Here is a 12940-nt window from a genome sequence, read left to right as displayed (position 1 = left end):
GCGTGCAGAGGAACTGATAGGCAGCGGGAGAAAATGTCTCCGCCCACAGAATAAATATTCATAAGGCGAGCGCCCCTGCGTGCGCTTACGTGATGACGCAACGCCACAACTGCGGGTCCCGATTGCTGCAGCCGCTTGTCAGTGTGACGAAGATTGGCACTCAGGTAAGCTGTCACTCAAAATCGTTCTTTTTCCGTTCCCTATCAATCAAGCAATCTGGGCCGCACGCAAAAATACCCCGGGGCGAGTAACGCGGACTTAGTCAGTGCTGCAGAGTGTGTTTGGAAAGGAAACAGGCGACAGAGCTACAGGAAGAATAAAAAAAAAACAACAAAAAAAAAAACCCCAACCCTGTATACAAGGGGTTTTTTTTTTTTTTTTTTTTTTTGGGGGGGGGGGGGGGGTGTAAAAATATGTCGGCGTTTTGGGGGCAGAGGAGGATTGTGGAAAAGCGAAGGGCAAGAGAGCTAGAAACAAGGCCCGACAGTTGTAATGTTACAGCGGAGCGGAGGGGAGGGGACGGTTAGAGCAGCTGTCCCCGCTTGATTGATTGACTGATGTAGGAAGGATTTGAAGACCAACCGGGTTAGCCTGGTGTGCAGACAATGTTTCCAACTACCCTTGCAGTGAAATAACTACATAACTGAACAGAAATGTATACTCATTTACAGTATTAACTCAAAACGGTTAAGCAACCAATGCAGTCTTATTTGGGCAAACATTTCGAATTGTATCAATCCGCAGCCGGTCCTTTTTAGTAGCTAGTTTAGCTTCGTGTTTATGGCAATGATTCCCTCTGTTAAATATGGCGCTTTGTACATTATGTGCAATGTACCAGCACGAGAAACACGTTTAAGTAACCAGTTAGCCACATGGCTAGCGTTAGCTATAGACGCTTGCGTTTTGGGTGAACATCAGATTGGGTTCGCGAGCTAAAGCTAATGTGGTTTTTGCGTTTGAGTAGATAGCGCAATATACTGGAAAACAAAGCGTACATCAACCGAGCAGCTTTGTCTACGGAAAACACATTCGTTCCCCCGGTTGAAGGGTAGCTGCTTTATATCAGCACAAAGGACTTCTTAAACTTCTTAAATTTCGCTTGCCGCCACAAATGGGTTGAGCAGCTACGTTGGCTAAAGGCTAAGTTCATCGCAGTGGGTGTGTTAATATCACTTACATTGTCAGCATATGCTCACTATTGTTGTAAAAGCACACCACAAGGTTTCTGAAGCCCTCTTGTTTTGTGAGAATGATTTGGATATAAATATACAAATAGTTGTAATAATCATTAATAAATTTCACTCCGTTTTTTTACGTTTGCATTCTATTGTATTCCCCTGAAGTGTCAATGCAACAGCACTGATATTATGTCTGTTATATTTTGCTGTTTCTTGTTATCGTGTTTTTTTTCTATTACATTATTTAGGATATATATATATATATATGGCATGTAATTAAGTTTGCTCACCACACCAGCCCAGTTGTCAGGATCCTATTTGAATACTGTCATTGAAGCTGTTGTGGTGATAGACAGGTAGTCTTGCTGAACACATGTGATTTGTATAGGTTGGTCACCTGTCCCCGCGCTCTATAATGCTCCAGTGTTTGCATCATCTGCAGTGAACGTGATGGCAGCCCAGTCGCTTACCATAGAAAAGTACCCAAAAGGAGAGCAGCAGGTAGGTGAGAGAGACGAACTTGGTTTGGGGCTGACACAACTTTCCCCATCCCCTCAAATTGCACTTCTTCTGTGTTTCCAAAAGATATCAGTATATATAACAGTACAGCTTTTGTTCCCCATTAGTCGTTGTCCATGAACTGATGCTATACAGAGCCTTCTTTATGTCTATATCTGTATCTGCTCCCATGTAAACTGCTTACAAAACATCTCTACACTTGTGCCAAATTGGAGGGTGTCAGGAACTGAGAATAATCCATGGCAAATGACAAATTTAACACCCTAAGCAAATTATAATTTTTATCTCTTCTACACTCAGTCTTAAGTAATTGTTGGTCTCAGGCACATGATTGGTGATGGGATTTTTGCTCCTTGAAGGCATCCTGGGTAGCTGGTTACTGGTAACTATTCAGACTTCAGTCACAATTTAATGCAGCCTCAGCTGTGTTCACACAGGTTTTGGATGATAATCAAAATTACAATCAGATCATTAAACTTTATAGTTCTGGTTATGCATACGTTGAGACGAACTCATAATGTAGATAAATTGTATTTGTCCATCATTATAGCATGGACACTTGTAAGTCAAAGCACTATGATGATTGTCAGTGCTGTCACAAGAATGAATCCTCTTGGTCTACAATGTGCTAGTTACGCAGGACTGACTCTTCATGTACTTTTGATGAGTTCAGTAAACACGTCAAATCGATTTGTAAGAACTTTTTAGACCACATCATCATGAGTTTCTAAAGGTTTTATATTGAAGCGACATTCTCTGTTCAGCTTTGCCCTCCAGTTATTTTTAGTGCTCACATGATGTTTTTCTGTCTTTCATTTTCACCTGTTTTGTCTGTCCATTGCTTACCTTTATTTTCTTACTTTCTTGTCTTGTCTTTTTCTACAGATGCAAGGTGTGGTAACAGTAGACAGTGACTCTGAGCAGAAGTTTACTGAGGGCACGTTAGAGCCGTCCAGCCCAGCGTTAAGCGAGCCACAGACACCCATGGATGTGGACAAAGCTTCCATATATCGGTAGCCCTAATTTGGCATGTTTGTGTGTGTTAATAAGGAACCATAAGTCCACCCATTTATTTTAAATCTTCTTTTTAGACATTGAACTTTATGATTTTCAGATAGGCATGTAACTTAACTGCTGAAAGGGTGCCCCTTTGATGATGTGACTTTCCTGTTGCTCCCTCTACCAAAAAGTGCAGCATGTAAATTCCAACTAGTGTTTTTGTTTTTGTTTTTTCCCCCTCTTATATGTTGTATTATCATAATTTCATGTGGGTCACTCGCAGTCACAACAAGCTCTTTTGTTGAAAATTATGTGGCACATGTTAATTTTTATTTTTCTTCACTTTGAAATGCTAGCATTGTCATCAGTTTTAACACCACTGTTTTAAATAGGTCAGTAGGGTGTTGCTGAGTTGTGCAGTAATTTGCTGTGTTCCCTTCTACAGGCATCCCCTGTTCCCTCTGTTGGCACTGCTCTTTGAGAAGTGTGAGCAGTCCACACTGAGCTCTGAATGCATCACCTCGGCCAGCTTTGATGTGGATATAGAGAACTTTGTTCGCAATCAAGAGAAAGAGGGCAAACCCTTTTTCAGCGAGGACCTTGAACTTGACAACTTGGTGAGATAGCTCTGAATGTCAGAGGCAGGGATTTCTTTAGTTTTATTTTAGTTGGAGGAAGTTCCATGTATAAACCCAGAAATCATAAGATTCAGAACCTTGTATGTCTTGATGAGAAACCAGCCTCCCATCAGACTTGATGCAACAACACTCATCTCAGAAACTGAAAATTAAAGGCAAAGATCCACAAATCTTACAAATGTGGAATAATCAAGGTAATAAGATGAGCTACAAAGTGCTATTAAATTCCTCTTCATATCATCTGATTCCCTGCAGCTTCTCACACTCAATCAGTGATCAAGTGATATGAGTATTCATGGATTCAGGGGGACGTATTTGGCTTACTTCCTGTTGCCGGAAGGTGCTACTGTGACTCCTTGATTTACTGCTAAAACAGCTGTGAAGTTCAGGCCTGATTGTATATTTTGCAATGTATATTTGAGTAATGGAAAGGCTTAATTTAGACTGACCACATTTGATGTCATAGAGACTAGTTTACAAAATTGCACAAGGGTTTTGGGATGGCAGACTTGCTGCTGGATTCAGGATATGGCTCTCCATGGTTTGTTTTGTAAATCATCATCATCTATGGTGAAGTATATTGTTAGGGTTATTTTGAACTTCAAGGGTGCAAAAGAGAAACAAAACACTTTCTTGTTTTTCACCAAAATCTTTCACCACATCTGACAAATATAAGTGATTTTTTTTTTCTCCTTCCCCCCCACGTACTTCAAAAACTTGGAATTTTCAGGAGAAATAATTTATATCAGCTGTCATACATCCTTCCAACAGCAAGACAGTGGTTTCTGGGCTGCTACAATAATAAAACTGATAACTATTAACAATGCTTGATATTCTTGGTATGCAAAATGCTGGACTCCTTGTCCCTTCAAGTATCTGGGACTATCTCAGCTATGGTGCTGAACCTGGATAAAATCAGTCCCATAGGGAAACAAGGAAAATCAAAAGAAGCCATATAGTCAGTGTGATTCCAGTGTCTGAAGGTTCTACTTATAACTGCTGTTTTCTACAATGAAACTTTGTATTTCCTCTGCCTCTGACCTCCAGATGGTGAAGGCTATTCAGGTATTGCGGATCCACCTGCTTGAGCTAGAGAAGGTGAGTGACCTGTGCAAGGACTTCTGCAGTCGCTACATTGCCTGTCTCAAGACCAAGATGAACAGTGAGACGCTGTTGAGTGGGGAACCAGGCAGTCCATATTCCCCAGGACAAAGCCAAGCTCAGAGCTTTTCACCTACCAAGACACAGGTGTGCACTGTAGTTTGAATATCACTAATCTAATTTGGATAAATCACCAATGATTGCATCTGCGTGTGCCTTTTGGATTGAAAGTGTCTCATATGGTTCTGGTTTCTCAATTTCAATCCATTTGCGTTCTTTAACCTGTGATATAATATTGACACATTTGCTCATTGTTGTTGAAAAGTCCATCAACAGAAGGTCTCCATGAGTTCCTGAAGCGTTTTACACCTCATCACTCTCAGTTCACTTCTGCATGTTTTATTATACAGAACCCCAGTTCTCTATCAGGGACCATCAGTCCCCAAGGTCAAATTGTGCTGCCAGCATCAGCCCTACAGCAAGGGAATGTTACTGTGACAGCAGTCAACCCCACCCAGGTGGTCGCAGGTATGTCATCATGGCATACAACCCCTCCCTCAGGTACTGTACTTTTGTGACTGGAGCTGACATGCTGATGCGGGACAGTTTGTTCAAAGAATCCTGTGCCCCATAACAGAGCAGATTATAGGCCTTGTCTGCATGTTTCAGGTGGCACAGTGTACCAGCCTGTTACAGTTGTAACTCCTCAGGGCCAGGTGGTAACACAGGCTCTTTCTCCTGGAACAATACGCGTCCAAAACAATCAGGTAGGACTTTTTCTAGACAGCTCTCGCTCCTTTTCGCTCTTCCTCTCCACCTTCTCCACCCCCACCTGATGTTTATAAACTACAGCTAACATAAGTGTGTCAGGCTTTCCTTGGGTGTTTGCTTCCACCTGAAATTATTTAGGCTGTTGCTGTGTCATACACATATATATATATATATATATATATATATATATATATATATATACCCAACTTCAAATTTCCTCCTGAGACTAAGGAGCAAAATTGTTATAGGGCAGTACAGACAGGACAGATCAGTATGTAGGATGAGAGGGGGAGTGAAAGAAAACACAGAACCAATAAGTAATAAGAATTACTGTCATTACACAATGTACAATGAAAATATTTTGTCTTAATCTCCCAAATAAGTAGCAGTAATATATATTGTTAAAAAGTAATAATAGTCTGTCTTTTCTTGAAATGGTGTCTGTTTGAATAGAAATACTGCTAATGGCTCTAAATAAATCTGAGATGGTGAGACCTGGACTGTTACCGAGACAGTGGCACAATGGAGAGTGGTAATGACTGAGATATCCTGTGTGAACTGTGTAGATTGGGGAAATGCACACTGAGAAAGAAAGTATTTCAGGTTTAGGGTAACCCTCTACCATCGATCTGGAGGGCTTTTGGATTTCTTCAGGATTCAGTATTGGTTCACATGCCAGACCAACTGTTGCTACACTGTGGTCTGATACAGTGAGCCCTCATCACCTCTATCTGGGGGGGGCAAAGTTGGGCAGAGTAGGGAGAGATGAAAGCAGGAGGAGGGGATATTTAATACAGGGGTAGGCAGGAACATGATGCTGCATGAAGTTCATAGAAATTATGCTGTATGGAGTTCATGAAGATATGGGAGCAGCAGGCATTGCTGGAACATGAGGTAGCGATGATTTACCACGTGCAGGATGAGGACAGGAACTGAGAGAGACAGAGACTTAAGGAAAAAATGGTAAGTAAATGCGGTACACATGCTTGGAACTGGGAGAAACGGATTTCAGAGAAGCATGGTTGTTGGTATGTCGGCGCATGCAAGGGAGAGGGGGAGAGAGAGGTGCTCAGTGCTTCCCCCAGCAGTCTAGGCCTATGACCTTATATTGCTCGTTGCAGTTGTCTGTCCCCTCAGCTCTAACCGAAATAGTGCAGTGCAAAAGAAATTCCATTTTAAAAGGAAAAAAAAAACAAAACACAAACCCTACCTCTGTACACAGTGCACTGGTTTGTAAATATCTAGATGAGTTGTAAATTATGTACAACCAGATCCACTTCCCCTCCATTCACCTTTTCTTGTAGAAGCATGTCTGAGAGAACTGAGAACCTCCACAGACTAAAAGGGTTTTTAGCATAGTGTACAGTCGTGTTGCGACACCTCTGCTGTAGTGTTAGGATTATGTTGTGATTTGTTGTCAGGAGCTGTAATAGGACATAAAAAAATATCTTGTTGGTGACACAGTTGGATGATTGAATGGCCTTTCCTCAGCTCCAGCTGCAGTTTCACCAAGACTTGAATCTCTTCAATCATGACGACAGCTCTACAAAGAACAAGCGTGGTGTTCTACCCAAACATGCAACCAATGTCATGCGCTCATGGCTCTTCCAGCACATTGGGGTGAGTCTAAATGCACCAGGGCTTCAACTATGTGAAACTTAACACTAAAGACAATGAGGTATTTCTTCTGCTCTCTCTGCAGCATCCTTATCCAACAGAGGATGAAAAGAAACAGATTGCTACTCAGACAAACCTGACACTGCTTCAGGTCAACAACTGGTGAGGCATCCAAAACCACAATTCATCATCAATCCCACCCTGAGTTTTTACCAAATCTAAAATTAGCTAACATCAGCTGAGGTGAACTAGGCATCACAACAAAGACATCAGAGAGCAAGGATGAAGATGTGATTAAAACTCTAAATCTTTATCAGTTCAGTCTGTCTATAAATAGAGTTGGGCCAGTTGGATTTAGTTACTGGGGGAAATTGATTTTGTTTGGCAAACTGGTCATTGTTGTCACAAACTCTGAGGACAAGGAATGGGCAGCTTTGTACTCCCTCTGTCGTCAGACAGCTCCATGGAGTGAAGATGACTGGGGAGATGTGACGATTGGCGGAGTAAACTATAAGAGCACATATTTCATCTGGTCTCTGTTAGATAAGACCCAGCTTGTTGTGCCTCTTCAGGTTTATAAATGCACGAAGACGGATCCTGCAGCCCATGCTGGATGCCAGCTCTTCTGAGACACCCAAAGCCAAGAAGAAAACGCCTCAAAACCGGCCACTGCAGCGCTTCTGGCCCGACTCCATCGCTGCTGGAGGAGGCACCCAGCAGCATGTTACCATGCCAGACGGTACACAGCAGTGTTTTCTACAGTGTATAATCGAGGGTTAGAAAGACACCACCATCACAATAAGAGATGCTGCTCAGGTTCTGAGCTGTGAAATAGTCAGACCACATTAAAGAGCCAATTATGTTTTGTTTTTTTTTTTTTGTCAGGAAACACTTGTGCCCCTTGGTCAGAGAGATAAAGAGTGAAAGCAACACTGTCAAAATCCCAGATAACTGACTCTACCATTCAGCTACAACTAAATATGATCTAGTTTGCTTATTTCACATTTTCTCATTTAAAGTCTTAAATAATGTCTTTCCTGTTGTCTCCTGATTCTCAGGAACAATGGTGACCATGAATGTGGAAGGTCTGCAGAGCCTAACTTCAGACGGCGCCACACTGGCTGTGCAGCAGGTGATGCTGGGAGGCCACAGTGAAGACGAGTCGGGGGACAGTGGAGACGAAGACGATGATGCAGACATGGCTGCTCTGGGCCTCGACAACAGCGACTCACTGCAGTAACAGAGACATTCCCTCACACACTCATCTTCATGTCGATACAGGAAAAATAGGTCTGCACTGTCAAACAAGTCAAGTCATAATACAGACACACATTAGGTTTACATAGAGCACAAAGCAACAGGACACGTCCTGCTCTCTTCCAACTCTTCACCTGCTGAGCAGCAGTTTGTACTGTGTATGTCCATCAGGAATTTGATCAAAGAGAAAGTTTTTTTTAACGATTTTGTTGTAGGCGAGTGCACTTTTGTATATTTAAGCTCAAAAAGATGAAATCAAACAGAAGAAAAATACAAGTGTTTAAAAACACCCGAAGCAAGTTAAATGCTCCGTTAATAAATGTTTAGTGATTTCAAATTTTCTTTCTGGGCCACAGCGCCTTGTCCCCATCCCCAGTCAACTCTCGTTTTGGATGCCAACACTTTAAAGTTCTATGTGTAAGGATTTGTCTTCACTTTTTGCATGCCTGTGTTTTGAGTAGATGTGCACACTCTTATGACTGTCTCCATTGCTCTCACTTGGGTGGTTGTGGGCCCCCGTGAAGAGATGAGAGGAGAAAAAAGGAGAGATGCTTATTTTTATATACAAAATATGAACTGAGTGTTTTTGTTTGTGTTCTGTTTTGTATGGAATATTTATGTACAGATTGATAATTAAAGCTAGTGACCCTGTTTTCCAGGGTTCTTTGAAGTTTTCTAAAAAACAGAAAAAGATTTGAATGCTGAAAATTGCTATTTAAATTGGTTTTTAACTTACAGTACTAACAAGGCCTTACTTTGTTCTTTTCAAAAGCATTCTGGCCAAGAAGCACAAGAAGAGTCTGACCCTTGTTGAAATTGGGCAAATAGATAATAAACCTCAGAACCCATGGTTCTGTGATGTTGGTTTTCCTGTGTGCATTGGGAATTACTTTACTCTGCTGCAGTGTGCTGAATTTTAGATTGAGCTCACATTGTGTATACCATATATTCGTCTTCTATTTGTTCTACAGTAACAGTGTAGGCATCGCTTGTCAAATGCACAATCCATAACACTATGCTAATCACACAAAAGGTTTGAGATGGAGCATCCACAATGATAGTAACAGGAAACAATGTACTTTTGCACGGATTTAAGTTTTATTTATGTCAACTAACATGCTACTGCATCAAGCCCAGAGCAGAGTAGGGGAATCCCAACTCCCCCACTCACTGTGGCCCTGTTAGCCCCCTGCCACCGCAGACACACACAGTGAATAATTGGATCTTTTTTATCAATATATTCATATTACTGCACAAGTTGGGGTGCCTCATATTTGAATATCTGTAATCCTTACTGTCTGTCAGTAGTTGCAGTAATCTGGTTTGTATCCCTCTTGTAAAGTTGAGACTTGAAATGGTTAATATCCTGCGCTGGAAGATGCGAATGAGTTTGCTGCTCTGTTGAGCTCTTTATCCTCACTTGCAGCTGTTTTGCTTTTTATGATGCGCTGTTCACTTTTTTTCTTGTCTGTTTTGCCTTAGAGCTTTCTATTTTGGAATAAATGATGCCTAACTCTCAGCTCAGTCTCTTCTCTACAGATAGGTGGTGATTGGTTCAGAGGCTGGGTCAGCCTTATGCTTTGTTGATTATAAATGGTGATCAGTTGTCTATGCTCTGAGCCTCTTCTCTCTGCAAGATGACACAAACAGGGAGGGGAAGAGGCCTGGTTAGTCAGAAGGACCAAATCAACAACATTTAAAAAAAACCTTGACAAGTAAAAGAAGGATGTCGGCTCTCCAGAGTACCAATCCAGCTAAATGGATCAGATTCTGTACTCTGATCAATCTGAACAGGTAAAGGGACAGTTTCAGTTAAAGCATCTCAAAATTGTCATCATATGAATTAGAGATGTCCCTGAAAGAGCCTAGGTCTCAGCACTGACTCCACTAAGAAGAACCAGCAGAAGGTTCCTGAAGGGTTCAGCTGGACCAAGACAATTTTTCACTCTGACATTATAACCCTACTATGACTGTTACTACCAGCATTAACATTATCTGATTTCAACCGCATGAGCTGTGGCGCTTAAGTTCTGAAGGCCTTGTCATTCTTCACTGATTAGTAATGAATTCTGGGTAAATTATTTAACTTTTAGTCACTGCTTGTGTAGTCCGATCCCACAGACCTTGCATAGACTCCACTAGACCCCTGAAGGTTTGCTGTGGTATCAACTTACTGCAGAAGTTAATGCTGGTTGTGACAGAAATGTTTCAGTATACTCAGTGCATTGCAGGTTTAATTTTATTTATATATATATATATATATATATATATTTGGTAAAGAAGCCTTGTTTTGCAATTACAGAGATCAGACTTTTCCTGTCGTTCTTCACCAGGTTTGCACACACTGCAGCAGGGATTTTGGCCCCCTCCATACAGATCTTCTCCAGATCCTTCAGATTTTGAGGCTGCCTCTGGGCAACATGAACTTTCATCTCCCTCCAAAGACTTTCTATTGGTTTCAGGTCTGGAGACCGGCTAGGCCATGCCAGGACCTTGAGATGCTTCTTATGGAGCCACTCCTTAGTTGCCCTGGCTGTGTGTTTTGGGAAGTTATCATTCTGGAAGACCCAGCCACGACCCATTTTCAATGCTCTTACTGAGGGAAGGAGGTTGTTGCCCAAGATCTCGCAAGACATGGCCCCATCCATCCTCCCCTCAATATGGGGCAGTTGTCCTGTCCCCTTTGCAGAAAAGAATCCCCAAAGAATGCTTCATGGTTGGGATGGTGTTCTTGGGGGGGTTATACTCCCGGGACAATCCCGAGTCACCTGCCAAGAATAGAACAGAGTCTCTGTCTATGTTTAGGTCTAAAGAAACTGTGTCTGTCCCCCGACCACCTACATTTAGAAAAGTTAAGCGGAAACTAAACAGAAGAGGCTAAAAAGAATAACCTAACTGAAATTAAAACAGCCACAAAGTTAGTCGCAAATAACACTGCAATCAAATGTGGACTGTTGAACATTCGATCATTATCATCAAAATCTCTACTAGTAAATGATCTCATTGCTGATCATCATATTGACTTATTTTGTATAACTGAAACGTGGCTGCAGCAGGATGAGTATGTTAGCATTAATGAATTTACACCCCCAACTCATATCCCTCGTACCACAGGTCGAGGAGGGGGGCGGCTGCAATATTTCAGTCAAGCCTATTAATCAACCCTAGACCAAAATCTGGATGCAGGTCTTTTGAAAGCCTCACTCTTAGTCTTTCCCACTCAGACTGGAAAGGTGAAAAACCAGTTCTGTTAGTTACAGTATACCGTCCACCTGGTCCGTACTCAGAATTCCTATCAGAGTTTTCTGAGTTTATATCAGAGTTAGTACTCAGTACAGATAAAATCACTATTCTGGGAGATTTCAATATACACGTTGATGTAGGAAGCGACAGCCTCAGTTCTGGGTTTCTTTCCTTACTAGACTCAATTAGCTTTTCCCAGCATGTGAATGAACCCACTCACTTCTACAATCATATCCTTGATCTTGTTCTAAAATATGGCATCTAAATTGACAAGCTAACAATTCTTCCCCAAAATTCTCTCCTGTCTGACCATTATTTTATTACATTTGAGTTTACTTTAATGGGCTCCACAACACCGAGGAATAAACTCCGCTATAGAAGATGTTTATCTGAAGCTGCTGTGGTTAAACATTTGGTCATCATCTCCAACAATGCCATATCTAAATTCAAATGAGGATTTCTCCCATACGCAGGTTGATGACCTTGTGATATGGCCACACTGTGTTGGAATCTCGACAATGCCGCCCCTCTCAAAAAGAAAGTATTTAAACTGAGGAGGCTGGCTCCCTGGTATAATTACCAAATCCGTGCCTTAAAGCAGACATCAAGGAAATTAGAAAGAAATTGGCGTTCCAGGAAGTCAGAAGAGTCTCACAGAGCCTGGAAAGATAGCCTAAAAACATATAAAAAAGCTCTCAGCAGTGCTAGAAGAAAATATTACTCAGCACTCATAGAAGAAAATGAGAACATAAGACTGCGGTCATCAAACCCCGGCTTAAAAAGCTGAATCTTGATCCAGATGTTTTGGCAAACTATAGACCCATATCGAACCTTCCATTTATTTCTAAAATCATTGAGAAAGCTGTAGCAAACCAACTACACAACCATCTGGATGGGAACAGTTTGTTTGAACAGTTTCAATCAGGATTTAGAGCCCATCATAGCACAGAAACAGCGTTGGTTAAAGTCTCCATTGACATTCTAATGGCCTCAGACAATGGATCAGCCTCCATACTTCTCCTTCTAGATCTTAGTGCTGCATTCGACAACATAGATCATAATATTTTACTACAGAGACTGGAATATGAAATTGGAATTAAAGGAACTGCACTCAGCTGGTTCAAATCCTACTTATCAGATAGACATCAGTTTGTTCATGTAAACAACAGCTCCTCCTCTGTAGTCAGTCATGGAGTCCCGCAGGGTTTGGTACTTGGACCAATCTTCTTTATGTTTTATCTGCTTCCTCTAGGCAACATTATTAGGAAACGCAGCATCAACTTCCACTGCTATGCAGACGATACTTAGCTGTACCTATCAATGAAGCCAAATGAAGTCACTCAGATAGTCAGACTGCAGGCATGTCTTGAAGACATAAAAGTCTGGATGACTGGAAATTTTTTACTTCTCAACTCTGACAAAACAGAAGTTATTGTACTCAGTCCTAAGCACCTCAACAAAATACTATCTGATCATCTCATCAGTCTGGATGGCATCACTTTGGCTTCCATCTCCACTGTAATAAACCTTGGATTAATTTTTGACCAGGACATGTCCTTTGTCCCTCACATAAAACAAGTTAGTCAGGCAGCTTTCTTCCACCTGAGAAACATTAGG

At 41.6% G+C, this 12940-nt stretch overlaps 1 protein-coding gene across 9 annotated transcripts; it reads left to right on the top strand.

Moving 5' to 3' along the window:
- The first annotated feature begins 90 nt into the window (after positions 1-90).
- pknox1.1 (pbx/knotted 1 homeobox 1.1) lies at positions 91-9599 on the top strand. Of its 9 annotated transcripts, none has more exons than XM_029530427.1 (11): positions 91-164; positions 1567-1679; positions 2583-2710; positions 3142-3313; positions 4382-4582; positions 4846-4963; positions 5105-5202; positions 6698-6826; positions 6909-6985; positions 7396-7562; positions 7882-9599. In XM_029530427.1, exons 2-11 carry the CDS (start codon positions 1629-1631, stop codon positions 8061-8063), a joined length of 1323 nt encoding a protein of 440 aa, XP_029386287.1. In that variant the 5' UTR covers positions 91-164; positions 1567-1628; the 3' UTR covers positions 8064-9599. The 9 variants fall into 9 exon arrangements, with proteins under 9 accessions (XP_029386287.1, XP_029386280.1, XP_029386289.1 ...); XM_029530420.1 differs by having other exon boundaries at positions 4846-4996; XM_029530429.1 differs by lacking the exon at positions 7882-9599 and adding an exon at positions 7709-7863 and having other exon boundaries at positions 4846-4996.
- The last annotated feature ends 3341 nt before the right edge of the window (positions 9600-12940 follow it).

The sequence above is a fragment of the Echeneis naucrates genome, chromosome 21 (genome assembly GCF_900963305.1).
Source record: "Echeneis naucrates chromosome 21, fEcheNa1.1, whole genome shotgun sequence".
NCBI classification, from domain to species: domain Eukaryota; kingdom Metazoa; phylum Chordata; class Actinopteri; order Carangiformes; family Echeneidae; genus Echeneis; species Echeneis naucrates.
The sequence above is the reverse complement of the archived record's forward strand: the minus strand, read 5'-3'. Positions and strand labels throughout refer to the sequence as shown.